We start from the raw sequence: 20,706 nt of genomic DNA, 5'->3' as shown, positions 1-20,706 counted from the left end.
CCTACCAGGGAGAGCCCTTCCATTTGACAGACAGGGAGACTGGGGCTCAGTTCCACGCCATCAATGTAGTACCTTTTCCAAGAGGACACAGCTCTGAGTGCATCAGAGCCAGAGCCAATATTTACAGAGAGTAAACCCAGATTAATACAATTAAGCAGACCAGAACTGTAAATAAACCCTTATCTCTGGAAAGAGAACTTGGGTATCTTAGCAAGGAAATGCCAACTAATCTTCCTTTCTGGGCCATGACCCTTTAAATAAGGAGCTTTCCATGCCTAGAAGCAAATTATAGTCCCGATTCACTTCCTGTGCTCATTTTTTATTCAGGGGACACATCTGGCTCTGTGCTCATGTCTTACCATTCACCACCATAAGTCACCATTACTCCTGGGTCTGTGTTCAGGGCTTACTGGGGCCGCTCCTGGCAGTGTTCAGGGAATCATACATGGAACAAGGGATTGAGTTCAGTTTGTTCACATTCAAGGCAAGTGCCTTACATACTATCTCACCAGCATAGTGTGTGTGTGTAGTTGGGGAAGAGTGAAACTTTTTTAGTCGCACCCAGCAATACTTTGAAGCTACTCTCAGTGTATTATTTGGGGGTCATTTCTGGCTATACTTGGGGGGGGGGACAGGGAGTACCAGGAATCAAAACTGGGCCTCCCACATGCTGAGCCTGCACATTAGAATTCTGTGGTACCTCCCAGGCCCCGCCAGGCCTTTCTGACCAAGGTGTTTAATCCCCAGATAACAGTGTCCAGCAATATTTGATTCCCTCTCCGAATATAGGAAAGGTAACTATGGTTGGCTTCAACAGCAGACCAAACAAGAATCCAGCATGATTTATATCATCTGTGACTTGGAGAGAAGATAAGACAGACATCCCTGGAAGTGATCTCCAGCACATAACTGTGCACAACCTGCAGTCTAGCCCATGAAATGAAAGCTTGTCAAGATTCAGCTATTATTTACAGAGCCAGGGCCTCCCTCCCTCCTGCCTGCAAGGCAGCAGCATTCTGCCACTGAGTCACACGACCAAGGTAAGCACTTGACCCGCTCGCTGTACAGTCTCTCTGACCCCTACCAGAGATTTTTTTTTATCCAAAAAGCAAATTTAGGGGTCAGGATGATAGTACAGCAGGTAAGGAAGGCACTTGCTTTACACATGCCAACCCAGGTTCGATCCCCAGCACCCTACATGTCCACTGAGCACCGCCAGGAGTAATTCCTGAGCACAGAGCCAAGAGTAACCCCTTAAAATCATTGGGTATGGCCTCCCAAAAAAAGACAATTCAGTAGAGAATCAGTACCACTTAGAGTTGTTGTAACTCATTACCAAGTGATCACACAAGAGAACTGAACTGTGGTTTACAGGGAAACTTCAATATGATTCTACTAGGAGGCAGTCACACTCTTTCTCAGCTCCCATGCACTCACCCTTCACATGGTCAGTGAAGCAATAACCTCAGAAAAGCCAAATGTTCTCACGTGAATATCTTCACATAAAATGAAGTTTTCACATAAAGGATTTTTACATCAAAAGACGCTCAACATCATGAGCCATCAGGGAAATGCAAAGTAAAGCCATAATTTTAAATGCTGGTAGGGGAGCCGCAGCCCACAGCCACCACCTTGTCAGCTCATCGGCTCAGCTCCACAGACTCATGACTAATCCCAAGAGCAGAGCAAGCCAAGCTGCTAAAATTTACAGGTACACCGTACATGGCTGAACATTCTGGGGCACCCTTGGGAAGCGAGTGAGCCAAGTCCCTGCCTGCTGATGTCCAAGCAGTTGCATCCACACCTCACAGCTGCCCTCATTCACACAGCTTCACTGCTTCAAGACTTATCTCTACAGAGACAGCAAGCCAACAAAAATTCCAGTTACACAAGTTTTGGAGTTAAAAACTTTGAGGTCTTCTCAGGGTAGATAGAAGTAGGCAGTCAGTCTCCCCCATCCGTATTTCCAGAAACCCCAGAAGCCACACCCACTCTCATAGCCACATAGCCTCATAGGACCAGACCTCCAAACTCCGCTATACTGGTACCCCAGTAGATGCACATCAAATGAGATGGGAAAGTAACATAGAAGCCAACTAAACTCAACAAATACAACACAGAAGTCTTAGCTAGCAGTAAGCAACTTAATAACCCTCAAGGACCTAATGACCCTATTGGAAGATATAACAATTCTCACAAATTTTCTTTTATTGAAGTTTCTTTTTTTTAAATTTTTTTGGGTTTTTTTTTGGCACACCCAGCAGCACTCAGGGGTTACTCCTGGCTCTATGTTCAGACATCGCTCCTGGCAGGCTCAGAGGACCATCTGGGATGCTGGGATTCAAACCACCATCCTTCTGCATGCAAGGAAAATACCTTACCTCCATGCTATCTCTCTGGTCCTGAAGTTTTTTTTTTTTTTTTGATAATTACATTAGCCACTTAGTTCTAACAAGCAATTTATTTCTTTTAAACATTTGTTTATTTCTTTAGGTTTTTGGGCCACATCTGGTGGTGCTCAGGGGTTACTCCTGGCTCTGTGCTTAGAAATCATTCCTGGCAGGCTCAGGAGACTATGTGAGATACCGGGAATCGAACCTGGGTCTGTCCCGGGTAGGCCAAGTACAAGGCAAACGCCCTACCACTGTTCTATCGTTCTGGCTCTGTAACATGCAATTTAAACTAAATTATTTTGTGCTTGCCGAGGGGCTTGGGAGTGGATGGGAAACTAAGACAATGGTGGAGGGAATGTCACCACTGATGATGGGTTTGGTGTTAGGACACTGAATACCAGAAATAACTGCATGACGAACCACTTTGTAACTTTATAGACCACCAGGTTTAAATAAAGTAATATAAATAAATTATTTATTTAGGGAGCCAGAGATAATACAGTGAGCAAGGCGCTTGCCTTGCATGCAGCCAATCAAGGTTCCTCAAAGACACAGGAGATTTATTTCAAATTCCTTTATATGAACAGACTCCCTAAGGCAGGAGGAAAGTAGCTGCCACAACCACATAAAGGAAAATCCACAGACTGCAGAATAGACAATTCCGTAGGCATTTATAGACACAGTGAAGCCCTCTAATGAGGAAGAACTGATATTTTCCTTTCCTCTGGAATTCTAATCTCTGTGGGCAAACCCACACCCATAGCAGACTCAGAACTACCTTTATCCTAATCCCCCCCCCTTCTGTTTTGCAGCCACACCCCATGGTTGCCTGGAAACTACTCTCCACTGGGTAATCAGGAACCATGTGGGGCCAGGAACTAAATCTGGGGTTCCACATGTGGACATGCACCCCGCTTAGAACTTCTAATGCCCCAGGCCCTTCCATCCTCTCTCTGGCAGTGGCATGGCTGCTGTTACTACTGTAGTGGGGGGCGGGGTTTGCGCACACTCACTGAGCTCTAGTGCTTGCACATTTAATTGTATGGAGAGGCAGCTGCACTTCAGATTGTGGTGCTCATTTGGGGGTGGCACTTGGTGGCACTGCAGTGAGCCTGGAATTGCCAAAGACCCACCACAGAGCAGAGCTGCCAGCACTGGGGACCGAACTTGCTGCCTTCTGGGGGCCAGGCAGGCCTTCCAGAAGCTGAGCAATTCTTCTGGGCCCCTACAGCTCAGAACTAACCCCCAAATATGTCTGTCTCTCCAGCCCATCTTCCATGCAACAGACTCATAAATAAATCCTAAGGAGACTGAGAAAGGAGCAGGAAAACTACTGTACTCGGAATAACCCCTGCACCCCCACCAGGTATGGCCCCAAAACAAAAATAAAACAAAAATAATAATAAAGAGCTGGAGTAGGTAGGACACTGTACTACAGAACTAGGGTTTGATCCCTGTAACCTCTGAGAGCCTCGCCAGAGGGATATTGAGTGCAGAGACAGGAGTTATCGTTGCACACCACTAGATTTGACCCCAAAATCAGAAAAAAATAATCAAAATTCTTAAAAACTGAGTGTTAGGGGGCCGGAGAGATAGCACAGCTGTAGGGTGTATGCCTTGCAAGCAGCCGATCCAGGATGGACAGTGGTTCGAAATCCGGCATTCTACATGGTCCACCGTGCCTGCCAGGAGTGATTTCTGAGTGCGGAACCGGAGTAACCCTGAGCGATGCTGTTGGGTGTGACCCAAAAACAAACAAGTGTGCTAAACAGGCAACAGGAACCAAGGACTTGTCCTGAATAAATGGGAATAGATAAGAAAAGAAGTTCTTCAACTTTGTCTTGAAGAATATATAAATGGGGATGGGAGTAATAATAATACAGTGGGGAATGTGACACAGATTCGATCCCTAGCTCTTCAAGGTCTCCCAAGCATGCCAGGAGTGATCCCTGATGGCAGAGTCTGGAGTAAATCCTGGGCACAGCCAGGTATGGCCCTGTGGTGTACCCTAAGACCCACCCATTTCTGGGAGGGGTCTAGGGAACCGGATAATAGGTGTGACCCTACCTGCAAGACCTCCCATTCCTGGGAGGGGTTGGGAAAAAGTTAGATAAGCCTGGGACGAAAGGGATTCGGCCCTTTTTGTCTCTTGGCCGGCTTTTGGATCTTTGGGCCGCATGGAGCCCAAAGGGAAGATGGCTAACAGGAGATAAGATGCAGGGCTAGCAAAATAATGCTGTGCTTGAAAGGTTGACATAGGCCACACACCTGTGGTGGCTAGGGCATGAATAAAGATGATTCTTCCTGAAGCCTGCGTGTGAGTGAGTGATTTCACCTGGGCCTGGAACCCGGCCGGCTGGATGGAGTTGCAGAGCCATGTGGCCTGGGGTGGCAGAAAGGAATCCATCGCCATCCAGCCCCATCGTTAATTATTTGATTCTACATGGCCCCACAACAACAACAAAAAAAAAAAAAGAGGTCGAGTGGGGGGAATAAATTATAGAAAGAAGAACAACTGCCCAGGATCAGAGTATGTGGCCCCTCCAGGCAAGAAGCACCAAGCTCATATACGGAGGAAATCAAAGCATATCTGGTGAAGTGCCAGCTGCTGCTAATGGCACGGAACCATCTCTCCAGCACCATCCTCACCACCACCTTCCCATCTATAGGAAGCCTTTCAGTTAGGAGCTTTCTCTACTATGACCCAGAGTTATTGGACAATCAGTGGAAACTCGAGGTTTTAGGATCCTTGCAAGTGAAAGGCCAGAAGTTGAATTCCCAATTCTTTCACACATTCCCCCCATTCATGGTCTCAGCAGCCCTAAGTGCTGCTGCCTGAGATTCCACAATGCCACGGGCATGTGGTCTCCATGCATAGGCAGACGTGTTCAAGCACAGAAGCTCTCGTGAGTGAGCCCAGCCTTGAGCAAGCACTATAGCCAAGAATGTGAACATCACCACCAAGTTTGTGCGACACCCTCTGGGTCACTGGGACAGCAAAGGGGGAAGGGACGGGAAATGAATGAACAAAAAGACCAGGAAGCACTCTGCAGGTGGTTTAAGTGACAACAGGATGGGCAAGGGACAATGTTAAGAAGGGTCCCGGAGAGATAGCACAGCGGTGTTTGCCTTGCGAGCAGCCGATCCAGGACCTAAGGTGGTTGGTTCGAATCCCGGTGTCCCATATGGTCCCCCGTGCCTGCCAGGAGCTATTTCTGAGCAGACAGCCAGGAGTAACCCCTGAGCAACACCGGGTATGGCCCAAAAAAACCCCAAAAAAAAACAAAAGAAAAGAAAGAAATGGAACAAGGCCAAATCAGGAGAGTAGAGAGGAGATAAACTCACAGGAGACAAGCTCTCTCACCTGCTAGTGGGATAAGCTCAGACCAGCACAAAAGGATACAATTTCCCCCAGAGAGAATTTGTCCTTCCACTGTATCCACTAAACAATAGATTCCAGTCCTTGTGACAGCACAGCACTTGCCTTGCACAGCCCACTCGCCCGGGTTCAATTCCACCATCCCATACGCCACCCCCCACTTCAGCTTGCCAAGAGTAATTTCTAAGTGCAGAGCCAGAAGTAACGCCTAAGAGCTGCCAGATGTGGCCCCCAAACCAAAATAAAAAATCAATTGATTCCATTTAGAATGTGAGTGGGATGAGCACAATAACTAGTACCAATGTTCAGAACAGCGGGCCGAAGAGATAGCATGGAGGTAAAGCATTTGCCTTTCATGCAGAAGGACGGTGGTTTGAATCCCAGCATCCCATATGGTCCCCCGAGCCTGCCAGGAGTGATTTCTGAGCGTAGAGCCAGGAGGAACTCCTGAGCACTGCCAGGTGTGACTCCCCCCCAATAAAAAAGCAAGTTTTTTTAATATTTTGGGGTTTAGGTGGGCCTGAAGGTGGTGCTCAGGGCCAAGTCTTAATTTTGAATTCAGTAGTCTGGCCTGGTGTTGCTTAGGAGACTCAACACCGTGCCAGGGATTAAACCAGGGCAGCTAAGTGCAAGGCAGTGTATTAACCCCTGTAGTAGTTTATCTTTTCAACCTTTATAACATTTTTGAACACTTTTTTTTGGGGGGGGTTGGTTTTGGGTCACATCCGGCAGCACTCAGGGATTCCTCCAGGCTCCACGCTTAAAAGTCGCTCCTGGCAGGCTTGGGGGACCATAGGGGATGCCGGGATTCAAACCACTGTCCTTCTGCATGCAAAGCAAATGCTCTACCTCCATGCTATCTCTCCGGCCCTTTGAACACTTTTTTTAAAGGGTATCCATGGGGCCAGAGTGAGAACATAGCAGAAATGGATTTGCTTCATATGTGGCCAATTCAGGTACAGACACAGAAACACACACATTCCCCAGAACACACCCCCATTTAGAGACACATACATACACATATTTCCCGGCATACACACCCAAACACACACACACTCTCTCTGTCTCTATCTCTCTGCCTCTGTCTCTCTGTCTCTGTCTCTGTCTCTCTCTCTCTTTCTCCAGCATAACAAACATGCGGTTTCCAAGACATTCTTCAGCAATACCCCCAGGACACACACGGACACACACATATGCGACTTCCAGGCCATATAAATGATGCCACAGCTACCAATCCAGGAGCATACTAGTTTCCAGCTGCTGGTCAGAACACCCCGACACGGGGCCGGGCGGTGGCGCTCGAGGTAAGGTGCCTGCCTTACCTGCGCTAGCCTAGGAGACGGACCGAGGTTCGATCCCCCGGCGTCCCATATGGTCCCCCAAGCCAGGAGCGACTTCTGAGCGCATAGCCAGGAGTAACCCCTGAGCGTCACCGGGTGTGGCCCAAAAACCAAAAACCAAAAACCAAAAAAAAAAAAAAAAAAGAACACCCCGACACTAACCATACAAGTGGTCCATCACGGCACGCAGTATGTGGAGTGGGTGGACAGTGTGAATGGAGAGTCGGGCTGTGTCAGACACGAGTCTGCCAGATCCGTAAAACTCGGAGAAAGAACAACTGTCAACAATGGTTAACAGTACCTGGCAAGAGGTAAGGCCTGATTTTTCCTAAAACTGAAGTGACCAGGTTGGACCACGTAGCTTTCCGAAGGGAACAGAGACTGATGCCAACAAGGAAAGGTATGGGCACACTGTTCCGAGGCACTGGACTCTGCTACCCCCCTGGAGACCCTGGAACAAAGACCCTTCCTCTGAAGTCCACGAAAGAAAAAGCCTTGCTTCTCCTTACAGTGGGCTTCATACAGAATACCTGTGCCTAAACTCAAGCAAAGAATCAGTGTCCCTCCCTCTGCCTGGTGCAACAGGCCTTTCCCTCTTGCTCTCATCCTTGTAAGTAAAGTCTGTTTAAAGGAAGGGAGGGAGAAAGGGAAGGAGGAAAGGAAGGAGGGAAGGAGGATGGAGAGGAGTAAGGGAAGGAATGAAGGCAGGATAGAAGGAAAGAAGGAAGGAGGGAAGCAAAAAGATAAGGAAGAAAGGAAGGGAAGGAGAGAAAGGAGGAGGAAAAGAAGAAAAGGAAAAAAGGAAGGGAAGGAAAGTAGGAAGGAGAAGAGGAAGAATGGGAAGGAGGAAGGTAAGAAGGAAAAGGGAAAGAAGGGAAAGAAAGGAAAGAAGGAAGGAGGAAGGAAGAAAGGACGGAAAGAGGTGAAAAAAGGAAGGAGAAAGAAGGAAAGAAGACAAGGAGAGAAGGAAGAAGGAAAGGAAGAAGGGAAGAAAGGATGAAGGGAAAAAGAGGAGGGAAGAAAGAAGGTAAGCAAGGAGGAAGGAACAAAAAAGGTAAAAAGGAGGGAAAGAGGGAAGGAAAGAGGAAAAGAATGAGGACTGATGATCTTTTAGGGGCTGACATGACTGGCCTTGCATGCAGCCAACCCTAGCTCAAGTCCTAGCACAGGGGCCAGAGAGATAGCACAGTGACAGGGCGTTTGCCTTGCATGCGGCCGACCCAGGACAGACCCGGGTTTGATCCCCAGCATCCCATATGGTCCCCTGAGCCTGTCAGGAACAATTTCTGAGCGCAGATGGGGTGTAGCCCTAAACCAAAAAAAAAAAAAGTCCCAGCACAATGTCCCTGAGCTATGCTGGAAGCACCCATGAATATCCAGCCAGGAAGAGACCCTGAGCGCCACTGTATCTGGCCCAAACCCCACCCCCAAAATAAAAGGATGAGCACACTGGCACCACCAAAAACTCCCCAGCCTCACTGGCTCCTTCTCATTGACTGGGTGAGATGTAGGCAGTTTCTATAGGCTTCCACTGAAATACCTCTGTATCAGTAGGGTAGAAAACACCTGGGACAGGTTGACCAGGCAGCCCTGCCCAGGCCTCAGTCCAAGCACTGGCAGGGCACTTGCTTAGAGGAGCAGGACTTTGTACCTCCTTCATGAGGAGGAAGTGCTTGGCCTCACTCATACGGCAGCTCCATTCAAACCATGAAAGATGCTCTTTGGCACTTAGCAGCCTGGTGAAAGTCCTGGCTTACCCTATCAGTTAGGCTCCAAGAAAATGCCATGGGAGTATAAACCAGGACACCACGAGTGAAGGGAACTAGGAGTATAACTACCAGCACAGTAGCTACACTAACTTCTGACAGCTGCTTTATAGGGATTTACACTAAGTGACATCTAGTATTTGGTACTAATCAAAGTCACACATGCATTTTGCCCTTTCGCCCAGCACCTCCATTTTCAAAAATATATCCCATGCCAGCTCAAGTCCAAAGATACAAGTGGAGTTTGGAAGGCTTTTTTGTTTTGTTTTGGGGGCACACCCAGCGGCACTCAGGTTACTCCTGGCTCTGCACTCAGAAATCACTCCTGCGGGCGGGAGAGATAGCGTGAAAGTAGGGTGTTTGCCTTGCATGCAGAAGGACGGTGGTTTGAATCCTGGCAGCATCCCATATGGTCCCCCTCAGCCTGCCAGGAGCGATTTCTGAGCGTGGAGCCAAGAGTAACCCCTGAGCGCTGCCAGGTGTGACCCAAAAGCAAAAAAAAGAAAAAAGAAAAAAGAAAAGAAAAGAAAAAGAAAAAGGACCAGAGAGATAGCACAACGGTATGGCTTGCATGCAGAAGGATGGTGGTTCAAATCCTGGCATCCCATATGGTCCCCCAAGCTCGCCGGGGGCGATTTCTTAGAGCCAGGAGTAGCCCCCTGAGCGCTGCTGGGTATGACCCAAAAACAAAAAAAACAAATAAACAAAAAACAAAAAAACAAATAAAATATGAAAGAAAAGAAAAGAAAAAGAAATCACTCCTGGCAGGCTTAGGGGATCCTATGGGATACCGGGGATCAAACCTGAGTCTGTCCCAGGTTGGCCACATGCAAGGCAAATGCTCTTCCCAGCCCCAGAGTTTGTAAGTTTTGTTGGGAAGAGCTAGAGAATGAGAACTGAAGAGAGAGCCCAGGGGCCTTGCATGCAGCTGAATCCAGGTCAACCCCTACCTAGCACAACCTTTGGTCCCCTGATGGCTTCCAGGGTTCACTCCTGAACATAGAGTCCGAGCACCCAACACACACTCGTTCCTTAAAAGGAACTGAAGACAGGAGACAATCCACATGTGTTATTTGGGAGAAGCTGAAAACATACTTCCAAAACAGTAGAACACTGTGAAATAGCAGTAATTTCCATATTTGTATATGGAGAGATTCCAAGGATACATTAAGTGAAGAAAAACGGACGTACAGCAGAATATGGCATATGCTCTCCTCTATTAAAAATAATAAACAATGCTTATTTCCATGTATTTGCAAAACGCAACACTGGGAGGATATAAAAGAAACTAAGGAACATGGTTTTCCAGAGGGAGTAGTGGAATGAAAAGAACAGAGGGGTGCGGCTAGAGCAAACTGTCTCTGGTAATGCAGTCTTGGGATTCAAATCAGAAAACACAGCAGCCAGACAAAAATGATCAAATATATATATGGCTGACGAGCTCGCTTGAGGGGCCAGAGCGCAGGCTGTGATTGCAGGACCCCAGCTCTATCCTCGGCACCATATGGCGCTTCCAACCAGCAGACCCACCAAGAGTCACTCACGAACACCACTGGGTGTGGCCCAAAGAGAAAATGATGAAATTGAATGTAAGGGGCTGGAATGATAGCACAATGGGGAGGGCACCTGCCTTGCACACAGCAGATATGGGTCCAATCTTTTTTTTTTTTTGGTTTTTGAGCCACACCCGGCGGTGCTCAGGGGTTACTCCTGGCTATCTGCTCAGACATAGCTCCTGGCAGGCACGGGGGACCATATGGGACACCGGGATTCGAACCAACCACCTTAGGTCCTGGATCGGCTGCTTGCAAGGCAAACGCCGCTGTGCTATCTCTCTGGCCCCATGAGTCCAATCTTTGGCATTCCATATGATTCCCCAAGCACCACCAGGAGAGGTTTCTGAGCACAGAGCCAGGAGAAACCACTGAGCATCATCAGGTGTGTCCCCCTCCCCCAAAAAACCCCAAGCAAGGGGCCGGGCGGTGGTGCTGGAGGTAAGGTGCCTGCCTTACCTGCGCTAGCCTAGGAGACGGACCGAGGTTCGATCCCCCGGCGTCCCATATGGTCCCCCAAGCCAGGAGCGACTTCTGAGCGCATAGCCAGGAGTAACCCCTGAGCGTCACCGGGTGTGGCCCAAAAACCAAAAAAAAAAAAAAAAAAAACCCAAGCAAACAGTAAAACCAAACAAACTGAATTTTAAAATAAATGTTAAGCGGCCAGAGAGAGAATACAGAAATGAGGCTAACCCAGGTTTGATTTCCAGCACCACAAATGGCCTGGAGTAAAAAATGAGTATATTGTACAAATGAGGACAAATAAGTATGGCTGGCTCAAAAATCAAGCAAATTTTAAGGGGGGGGGGAGAGAGAGAGAGAGAGAAAGTATAGGTTAATCTGATTTGATCACCACTACTACTACCCACTTCTTTAGAAACCCGGCCAAGGGCAAGAGACTGGAACACAGCTTTTGCCCTGAGCACCTGGGTCTGTTCCAGCACTGCACTGTCATCTGGGCACAGCTGGGAGTGGCCCTGAGCAACAAGAGGAGCAGCCTTGGAGCCGGAGAGATAGCATGGAGGTAGGGTGTTTGCCTTGCATGCAGAAGGGCAGTGGTTCAAATCCCGGCATTCCATATAGTCCCCCGAATCTGCCGGGAGCGATTTCTGAGCGTAGAGCCAGGAGTAACCCATGAGCACTGTCGGGTGTGACCCAAAAAAAAAAAAAAAAAAAGAGGAGCCTCCAAGCACAGTCAATGTGGCCCCCAAACCAAAGCAAACAGGAAGAAGATCCTGGCTGAGCGGAATCCTCTGTGGAAAGGTCTCAACCTGACCAAAACCGCTCAGAGGTGGGACCACTGAGCTCGAAGGCCCCATTCTCTTCAACAAGGTTTGGTCTGAAAGCAATGAAGTAGGTCTGAACCAAGAGTAAACAAAATTTTTGACAGGGTTGGGGAGGACCCACACCAGGCAGTGCTCAAGGCTTACTCTCAGCTCTGTGCTCAAGGATGACTCCTGGCAATGATCTGGGGACTGTTTATCATGTCGAGATTGAGCGCAGGTGGGTCATGTTGCAAGGCTGCATTTTCTCTCCAGCTCCAACAATTCCTTGCATTTTTCAGTTAAACTCATAATAAAACAACTGGTATAAGTGACTAAGTGATACTCAGAAGAACACAGATGTACAAACTTAAAAGTCAGGAAATCTACAGACCCAAGAGAAATCTGGGGCTAAAATGAATGCCAGGGTGCAGCTGACCCCCAGTTTGCTCTCTACACCACCTGGTCCACCAAAAACTGCTGGATACTGCTCTGGAGAGTCCCAAACACTGCTGGGGAGTGGCCTGGATAATCCTCAAGAATGCAGAACTGCTCAGATCAGCACTGTTGTCTAAGAACTACTATGAGTGGCCCTCATGGTCCCTGAGCACTGTGTGGGCCCACTCCCCCCAAATTAGGAAATCTAGAGAAACAAGATACTTTTTTTGTTTTGTTTTGTTTAGCCACACCCGGTGATGCTCAAGGGTGACTCCTGACTATGCGCTCAGAAATCGCTCCTGACTTGGGGAACCATATGGAACGCCCGGGATTGAACCGAGTTCCATCCTGAGTCAGCAAGGCAAGTGCCCTACCGCTGCGCTACTGCTCCAGCCAGAGAAACAAAATACTTTTAAGCTTCAGTTTTTAAGCATTACTAAACTTATTTTTCTTTTGGGGCCATACCTAGCAGTACTCAGCGCTCACTCCTGACTCTGTGCTCAGGGAACACTCTTGGTGTGGCTCAAAGGATCATATAGGGTATCAGGGATCAAAACTGTGTCAGCCACTTACAAGGCAAGTGCCTAATGCTCCAGCCCCTAAAACCTACAACTTTTCAACTTAGGGTAAAAACAGAGAAATAGGATTTAAAACTCACAGATGAGGGCCAAAGAGAGAGTTAATGAGTTGAGTGCTTGATTTGCATGTGGCTGAGCATGGTTCGATCCCCCAGTACCATATATGGTCCCCCTGCGCACTGTTAGGAATGATCCCTGAGCACAGAGCCAAGGATAAGCCCTGGTCCCGGAGAGATAGCACAGCGGCGTTTGCCTTGCAAGCAGCTGATCCAGGACCAAAGGTGGTTGGTTCGAATCCCGGTGTCCCATATGGTCCCCTGTGCCTACCAGGAGCTATTTCTGAGCAGACAGCCAGGAGTAACCCCTGAGCACCGTCGGGTATGGCCCCCAAAAAAACAAAACAAAACAAAATAAAAACAAACATAATAAAGTAGCCATTTCCACACAAAAATCTGAATTTCACCTCCTCCAAAAAAATTCGAACCAATCCTATATCAAAATATAACCCCTGGAGCGGAGAGATAGTACAGAGATAAGGCATTTGCCTTGCATGCAAAAGGTCCATTGTTCGAACCCCAGCATCCCATATGGTCCCCGAGCCTGCCAGGAGCAATTTCTAAGCATAGAGCCAGGAGTAACCCCTGAGCACTGCCGGGTATGACCCCCACAAAAAAAGGGAAAAAAAAAAAGTAAATCCTGTCGTTGAGCAATAGAACATTTCTTGGCATGAGGCCCTGGGTTTGATCTCTACACAGACACAGACAGACAGACAGACTGACAGACATGCAGACACCCCTCTCATTTCATAAACCAGTACATTTTCTTGACATGAGGCCCTGGGTTTGATCTCTACACAGACACAACAGACACACAGACACACACACACACACCCTCATTTCATAAACCAGTGAAATGCCATGGTTACCTCTGGGACCTTGATGGTGAACCTATGGCACGCGAGCCAGCGGTGGCACGTGAAGGACTTGCAGCTGGCACGCGGGAGGAGAATGTACTGGTGTCTGCTTTGCAGCTCACCTGGCAACAGGGCTGAACTGGCCATTGGGAGGACCGGACATTGTGTGGCAGTTTGGGCACTCGGGCTCAAAAAGGTTAGCCATCACTGCTCTAGGAGATGGGCTCAGGAACCCTCTCACAGAGGGAACATCCCTAATCGCACAGCTTCCAATGTTCTGTACAATCTGATGCCTGCTGTTCTTCTTCTCTGGATGGACCCCCTGATTTCTGGCCCTTAGACTCCACTGCCCTGGTGGAGGCTTGGCCATCCTGATACAGCGTACACCCAGCAGCCCACTGCTCCCCTACTCTCCATTCCCACAAAGAGCAACATAATTCTTTGCAGGTTTTTTGTTTGTTTGTTTTTTGGGCCACACCCGGTGACGCTTAGGGGTTACTTCTGGCTATGTGCTCAGAAATCACTCCTGGCTTGGGGGACCATATGGGATCCCGGGGATTGAACCATGGTCTGTCCTAGGTTAGCACGTGCAAGGTAAACGCCACCGCTCCGGCCTCAGAGAAACATAATTCTGCCAATCATCTGTCCCCAACCTCAGGAGCACTCTCATCTTTCTTCACTCACCTCCCTCATATCACAGGGAATCCAGAAGCAAACACAGCCCATGGGCGTCCAGAGGCAGAATGGGCAGCCTCACGTCCCTCAGCACCTCCCTGTCACTGAGGGCAGGTCACAATGCTGCTGTCTCCTCGGAATACAGTGATTCTGGGAGCTCATGAAGGCAGGACCCTCCTCTCCCCACAAGCCCAAGACTAAATCGGGGCACCGGTCCTCAAGGTGCAGGATCCTCCCCACAATCCCTCATGCTCTCTGCTCCAGCTCCACTGTACTGTTCTCAGACAGACTCGACCGCTCTCTTCCACAGCTTCCCCAACCATTCCTTCAAGAGCTGGCTCCTTCAGGCCTTCATCCCAATGTCCCCAGGATCCCAGGAATCTCTAGCTATCCCTGATGACATCACAACCCTGGCAATCCCTGTGCCCTCCCAGCACTGGTTGATACCTGCTCCAACCTGTGCCCAGCGTTGGATGGGCCTAAGAGGGTAGGGACAGGCGTTCTGCCCACCAGACAGAAACGCTACTGGGGTATATAGTGTGAGCTCCAGAATTATTTGCCAGGGCCAGTGCAAAAACACAGCAGCAAGGGCATTTGCCTTGCACGTGGCCAACCTGGGTTCGAACCCCAGCATTCCGTAGGGTTTCCCAAGCCTGCCAGAAGTAATTTCTGAGTGCAGAGTCAGGAGTAACCCCTCAGCATCACTGGGTATGGCCAAAATAATAAAATAAAATAAAACAAAGAAATGTTTGTTCAGAAGCAGAAAGAGATACTATGGAACAAAGAACTAAAAAAATGTATTAAATGCTTCAAATCCTGTTTTACTAACTCCTAAAAGAGAACCGCCGCCGCCCCCCCTCCCCCCCCCCCCCCCCCCGTTTTTGGAGATGGGTGGGTTTTGGGAATACCCAGTGATGCTTGATGCTCAGGGGTCACTTCTGGAAGTGCTCAGAGAGTATACAGTGCCAGCATCAGGCACAGGTTTCTGCATGCAAAGCCTGTGGGGGTTCATTCTCCAAACCAATGACCATAAAATTTTAATCTAATCTGCATGGATATAAACTGACTTTAGAAAGATCAGCTGATGCCGATGTGGAAAATAGTTTACTGGGCCAGAGGGTTTGCTTTACTTACATTTGCTCTCCAACACTGCAGAATTCCCCCAAGCATTACCAGCAGTGACCCCAAACACCCTAACCCTCCCCCTGCAAAAAATAAAAAAGGGGGCCCGGAGAGATAGCACAGCGGCATTTGCCTTGCAAGCAGCTGATCCAGGACCAAAGGTGGTTGGTTCGAATCCCAGTGTCCCATATGGTCCCCCGTGCCTGCCAGGAGCTATTTCTGAGCAGACAGCCAGGAGTAACCCCTGAGCACCACTGGGTGTGGCCCTAAAACCAAAAATAAAAAATAAAAATAAATAAAACAGGATTTCTGGGGCTTGGTGTAGAGCAGTACCAGCCTTGCCAGAGTATGAGGACAAGTTCAAATCCCTGGTGCCCATAGCACTGCTGGGGCAGTCTCTGAGCATGGTGCCAAGTAGTCTCTGAGAATCACCAGCTGTGCCCACCACCCCTCCAAATGTGGAGAGTGAGCTCAGAGGGTTAGGAGTGACTGCACTGGCTGCCCTGGACTGAGTTTGATTCCGCACACCTATGTACCCCTGAGCAGCACAGGGAATGATGCCTACACACCACTAAGTGTGGCCCAAACTCTGCCGCCCCCACCCCAAATAAATGAATGTGCTCTGAGTAACTCCTCATTCCATAGTACTGAAACACATATACTCAAGTGTCAAAAGTGAATAAAATTGAGCCAGAGGTCTAATACAGTGGGTAGGGAGCTTGCCTTGCATGTGGGTGTGATCCCATTAGGTGGGGGGAGGGGTGTTAAAAATTAATAAAATCAGAATTGGAGCAATAGCATGGCAGTAGGGCATTTGCCTTGAATATGGCCGATCCAGAAAGGACAGACCTGGGTTTGATTCCTGGCATCCCATATGATCCCCTGAGCCTACCAGGAGCAATTTCTGAGCACAGAGCCAGGAGTAATCCCTGAGTATTGCCAGGTGTGCCACCCCCCAAAAAAAAATTTAATAAAATCAGTTCTTTTACTGCTCCAAACAAGGTATGTTTAAATTATTATTTTTATTTGATTTGGGGGCCACAGCCAATGGAACTTAGGGTTTACTCCTGGCTCTGCACTTAGGAATCACTCCTGGCAAAGTTCAGAAGACCATAAGGGGTACTGGGGATCAAACCCAGGTTGGCCATGTGTAAGAAAAATACCTCCCCACTGTCCTATAGCTAAGGCCCATCCATGACATTAATTTTTTGGTTTTTATTTTTGCTTTTTGTTTTGGAGCCACACCCAGCAACACTCTGGGGTTACTCCTAGCAGACTCAGAGGACCATACAGGATGCCAGATCAGCTATGTGCATATGGGTTGCCAGGATCCAAACCTGAGTCAGCCACATGCAATACAAATGCCCTATTCACTGTGCTATCGTGTGCTATCTTGTGCTATCAAGACGTTCTTTTTTTTGTTTTGTTTTGTTTTGTTTTGGACCACACCTGGACAGTCCTGACTCTACATTCAGAAATCACTCCTGGCAGACTCAGGGACCACATGAGATGCTGGGGATAGAACTCGGGTCGGCTGCACACAAAGCAAACACCCTCCCTGCTGTGCTATGGCTCCAGCTCCATCATTCAGGACATTTTTAAGTGAAATCACACTTTGGCCCTTAGCATGTTGAACCACACACTAAGGGAGCTGTAAGGCCTTTGTGATTTGAGTGCAAAAAAATATTACATTTTACATCTCAGTACTGAGTTACTACTTACAGAACTATGGAAGCTTGGGGCTGGAGCAATAGCACAGTGGTATGACATCTGCCTTGCACGCAGCTGCCCAGGAGGGACCTGGGTTTGATCCCGGGCATCCCCTATGGTCCCCCTAGCCATATATATATATATTTGGTTTTTGGGCCACACCAGTAGCGCTCAGGGGTTACTTCTGGCTCTGGGAACCATATGGATTCCAGGGATCGAACTTGGGTTGTCCACACGCAAAACAAATGCCCTCCCCATTGTGCTATTGTTCTGGTCCCTCCAAAATAAAATTTTAAATAGCAATGTAAGACATAGAATCTAAATTAAAAAAAAAACTGTTAGGAAAAAAGAAAGAAGAAAGAATTGGGGCCGGAGTGACAAATAGCATAACAGGCAGGGCATTTGTCTTGTAAGCGGCCAACCTGGACCAACCCAGGTTCCATCCCTGGCATCTCATAAGGTCCCCCCAAACCTGCCAGGAACAATTTCTAAGTGCAAAGTCAGAAGTAACCCCTAGTGCTGCCAGGTGTGACCCAACCCCCCACCAACAGAATTATTGCACATAAACAGCATCTATACACCAGTACGCAGATCCCAACTACATTTATAACATTGTCCAAGACCCTTTTCTTTTTTTTTTTTGGTTTTGGGCCACACCCGTTTGACGCTCAGGGGTTACTGTTGGCTATGCGCTCAGAAATTGCTCCTGGCTTGGGGGGACCATATGGGACACCGGGGGGATCGAACCATGGTCCGTCCTACACTAGCGCTTGCAAGGCAGACACCTTACCTCTAGCGCCACCTTCCCGGCCCCCAAGACCCTTTTCTTGCCCCAGATGTTTATATGAGCAGGCACGAGGGGTAAGAAAGCACCATACAATGGGCCAGGGGTGAATCCTGGTGTCCAGGAAAGATCAAACCCTACATGGTCCCCTGCACCAGGCAGGCTGAGTCCTTCCTTGCCACTCCCCTCACACAGCTCATGAGAGTATTTCCAAGTCTAGCTGTGGAGCAAGAAGGTCAGGGGCAGCAGCTTCAAGCAGCATCTTTGGTTTTTGAAGAAAAAAACGCTCCTTTCAAGATGAGGTTCCTTCTGGGGTGGGCAGGACCAGGTCCAGGTTTTGAGGTCCACAGAGGTATCCTGAACCCCAGTATAGAAAAGTGTGAACTGGCTTTTCCCAGGGCAAACAGAAGAAAAATAGAAAACCAGGCAAGGAAGGCACCTTGATGTGATTTTCTTTTTCCTTTTTTTGGTTTTGGGGCATCACACCTCGTGGTGCTCAGAGTTTACTCCTGGTTCTGTGCTCAGGAATCACTCCTGGCAGACTTGGGGAACTATGTGGAATGCAGGGGATCGAACATGGATTGGCTGTGTGCAAGGCAAATGCCCTCCCCACTGTGCTATGGCTCTAGCCCATTGATTTTCAACTAAGTCCCAGAAACTCTCCAGGCTCATCTGGCTCCCACACTCTCCATCCTGACACAGAAGGAACCCCAGACCCCCAAAGCGGGCCCACACTCACCATGCTCTACAAAGACGTTGCAAGGGGTCCCTCCGTGGCGTGCTGCCTCTTTCTTCCCGGCTCCTTTGATGAAGTGCAGGGCCGGCAAGCTTGGCCTTCGCTGGTCCCCAAGAACTTTTCCAGGCTGCTGCCCCATAAAGCAAGGATAAGCGCCCCTTTCCAGAGGAGTTACCCAGCTGCTCCAGAAGGCTGCAGGGAGTTGAGCAGGAGGGGAATTCACAGCAGATTGGGGGTGTGTATAGAGGTCACATTCCCCAGGGCACCCCCAGGCTCAGAGACTGTGGTCTATCTATCGTGCCATCCTCGCAAGGGAAGTGGGGGGCACAGTTTCCAGGAGGGCACGTGTCAAGTACAGGGTTGCTTCTTAGCTGCAGTTTATCAAGTTGAAGATACTGTGATGGCTGTGGGGATCCCCAAAGTTTCTTGATTGTTCTTTAAGGGTGGAGGGGGTGTCTTTGGCTGGTTGAGACGGTTCCCGGTTCCCTTCTGTTCAAGCAGCAGCAGCACCAGCAGCCAACTTCACTTTGTCAGTGGGCTGGGAGAGTAGGGGTGTCCACACCAACCAGCTCCTGCATACTGGGGCACTTTTCCCTCTTTCTCTTGTCCAAAACTTCCAGCCCAGTTAACTGCAGCTGTCCAGACTTGGACTAGACCTCGACTTCAGCGTCAGCCCCTCATGCCTGACAACTTGTTTTGGAAGGCCGCTTTTTAAAAGGCCGGTGAAACCTGCCCAGACTTTTCCTTCGCATCCAAGTTGCAAAGGGCTGGGCTGAGACACAGGGGGCCGGGGGTGACATTGGAGAGGGGGGGCGTCAGTCAGGGCATGAGGCTCGTGGGAGCAACTGGGGTGAAGACACAACTGGGGAGGGGGGGTAGAGAGAGAGCCCAGGGCGGGTGGGTGGGTGTGAAGTGGGGTTTGTTGAAAGGGTGGAATGGGATGTCTGGGGTCGAACTTGGGGTCTTGGGTCGGCTGCTAGTGGGGGAGAGTGGGGACAGGGCAGCTTAGTGCCTTGGGAAATGGGGTGTCCCAGGTACAAGGGTGAGGGGAGGTCGAGCAGGGCTGTCAGGGCCCAGGGGCTCTGGCTGGGGGAACCCTGCAGGCGGGCGGGAAGGGGGGGTTCTCGGCCGGGGACCCCCCCAGTCACAGCCCCCCGAGACTGGGTAATGGGCCGAGAAGGGGGACCCTACTTGGGACCCCAAAAACAGGCCCCGGCGCCTCTCAGGGCCAGACACCGACCCCGGCGGCCGCCATGATGGATGACGAGCCTCTCCTCAGCGGGCTCAGGCCCCGCCCCCGGCCCGGCCCTCGCGCCCCCGGGACCCCCGTCGAGCCGCTCTCGGGCAACGCCGCCGAACCCCGCCGGTTCTGCTCGCCCGGCCCGGCCCGGCCCAGCCCACCCGAGCCCGGTCCGATCAGACAGACCCTCTGCGAGCGCGGCTCTTCCGAGTGAGCGCAAGGTGAGTCGCGGGGAAGCGCCCGCCTCCTCTCCACTGCCATTGGCTCCCGGCCGCCCGTCAGGTCGCTCCCCGCCGTGCCATTGGCCAGAGGCTGTGGCGCGCTCAGCCAATCGCCTCCGTGCGGCCCGCGGGGCGTGCCGGGAGTTGTAGTTCCGCCCCGAGCCCGGCCCTCTCCTTGGGAGACGTCTTCTTGGCCCTCTCTCTCTCTCGGGAGCTAGTCTAGGTCCCGCCCTCGGGGTGCTCGCTTGGTGGACTCCGGGCCGGCCTCGCGCTGAGCCGGCCAATGCCTTCCCAGCGCGGGGAGTAAGGGTGGAGAGGAGCCAGGCAAGGAGAAAATCGTGGATTGGATTTTCTAGGACTGGAGTTGAGGACTTCCTTGATCAGAGCTAGCTCTCTTGAAAGGGCAGATTCATTTCTCCAGGTCCTGGAGAAACTTAGCTGTTTGGTGCTGCTCCAGGAGTCCGCCCCAAATGTCCACCTTTATATATATATATATATATATATATATATATATATATATATATATATATATATATATATATATATATATATATATATATATATATATATGTAATTAAGTTAGCCACAAAACAGAC

General features: G+C 49.6%; 1 protein-coding gene across 1 annotated transcript in view; it reads right to left on the bottom strand.

Annotated features, from left to right (window-relative positions):
* The window catches only part of ABL1 (ABL proto-oncogene 1, non-receptor tyrosine kinase), a 92,831-nt gene extending 73,882 nt beyond the window's left edge, over positions 1-18,949 (bottom strand). Inside the window, exon 1 of the mRNA XM_049773988.1 lies at positions 18,653-18,949. Within this exon, the coding sequence (XP_049629945.1) occupies positions 18,653-18,788 (136 nt within the window). The 5' untranslated portion in view covers positions 18,789-18,949. The remainder of the gene's footprint in view (positions 1-18,652) is intronic.
* Positions 18,950-20,706: the final 1,757 nt, after the last annotated feature.

Source organism: Suncus etruscus, chromosome 5 (assembly GCF_024139225.1).
Source record: "Suncus etruscus isolate mSunEtr1 chromosome 5, mSunEtr1.pri.cur, whole genome shotgun sequence".
In the NCBI taxonomy this organism is placed as follows: domain Eukaryota; kingdom Metazoa; phylum Chordata; class Mammalia; order Eulipotyphla; family Soricidae; genus Suncus; species Suncus etruscus.
This window is presented reverse-complemented; position numbering and strand designations above follow the sequence as displayed.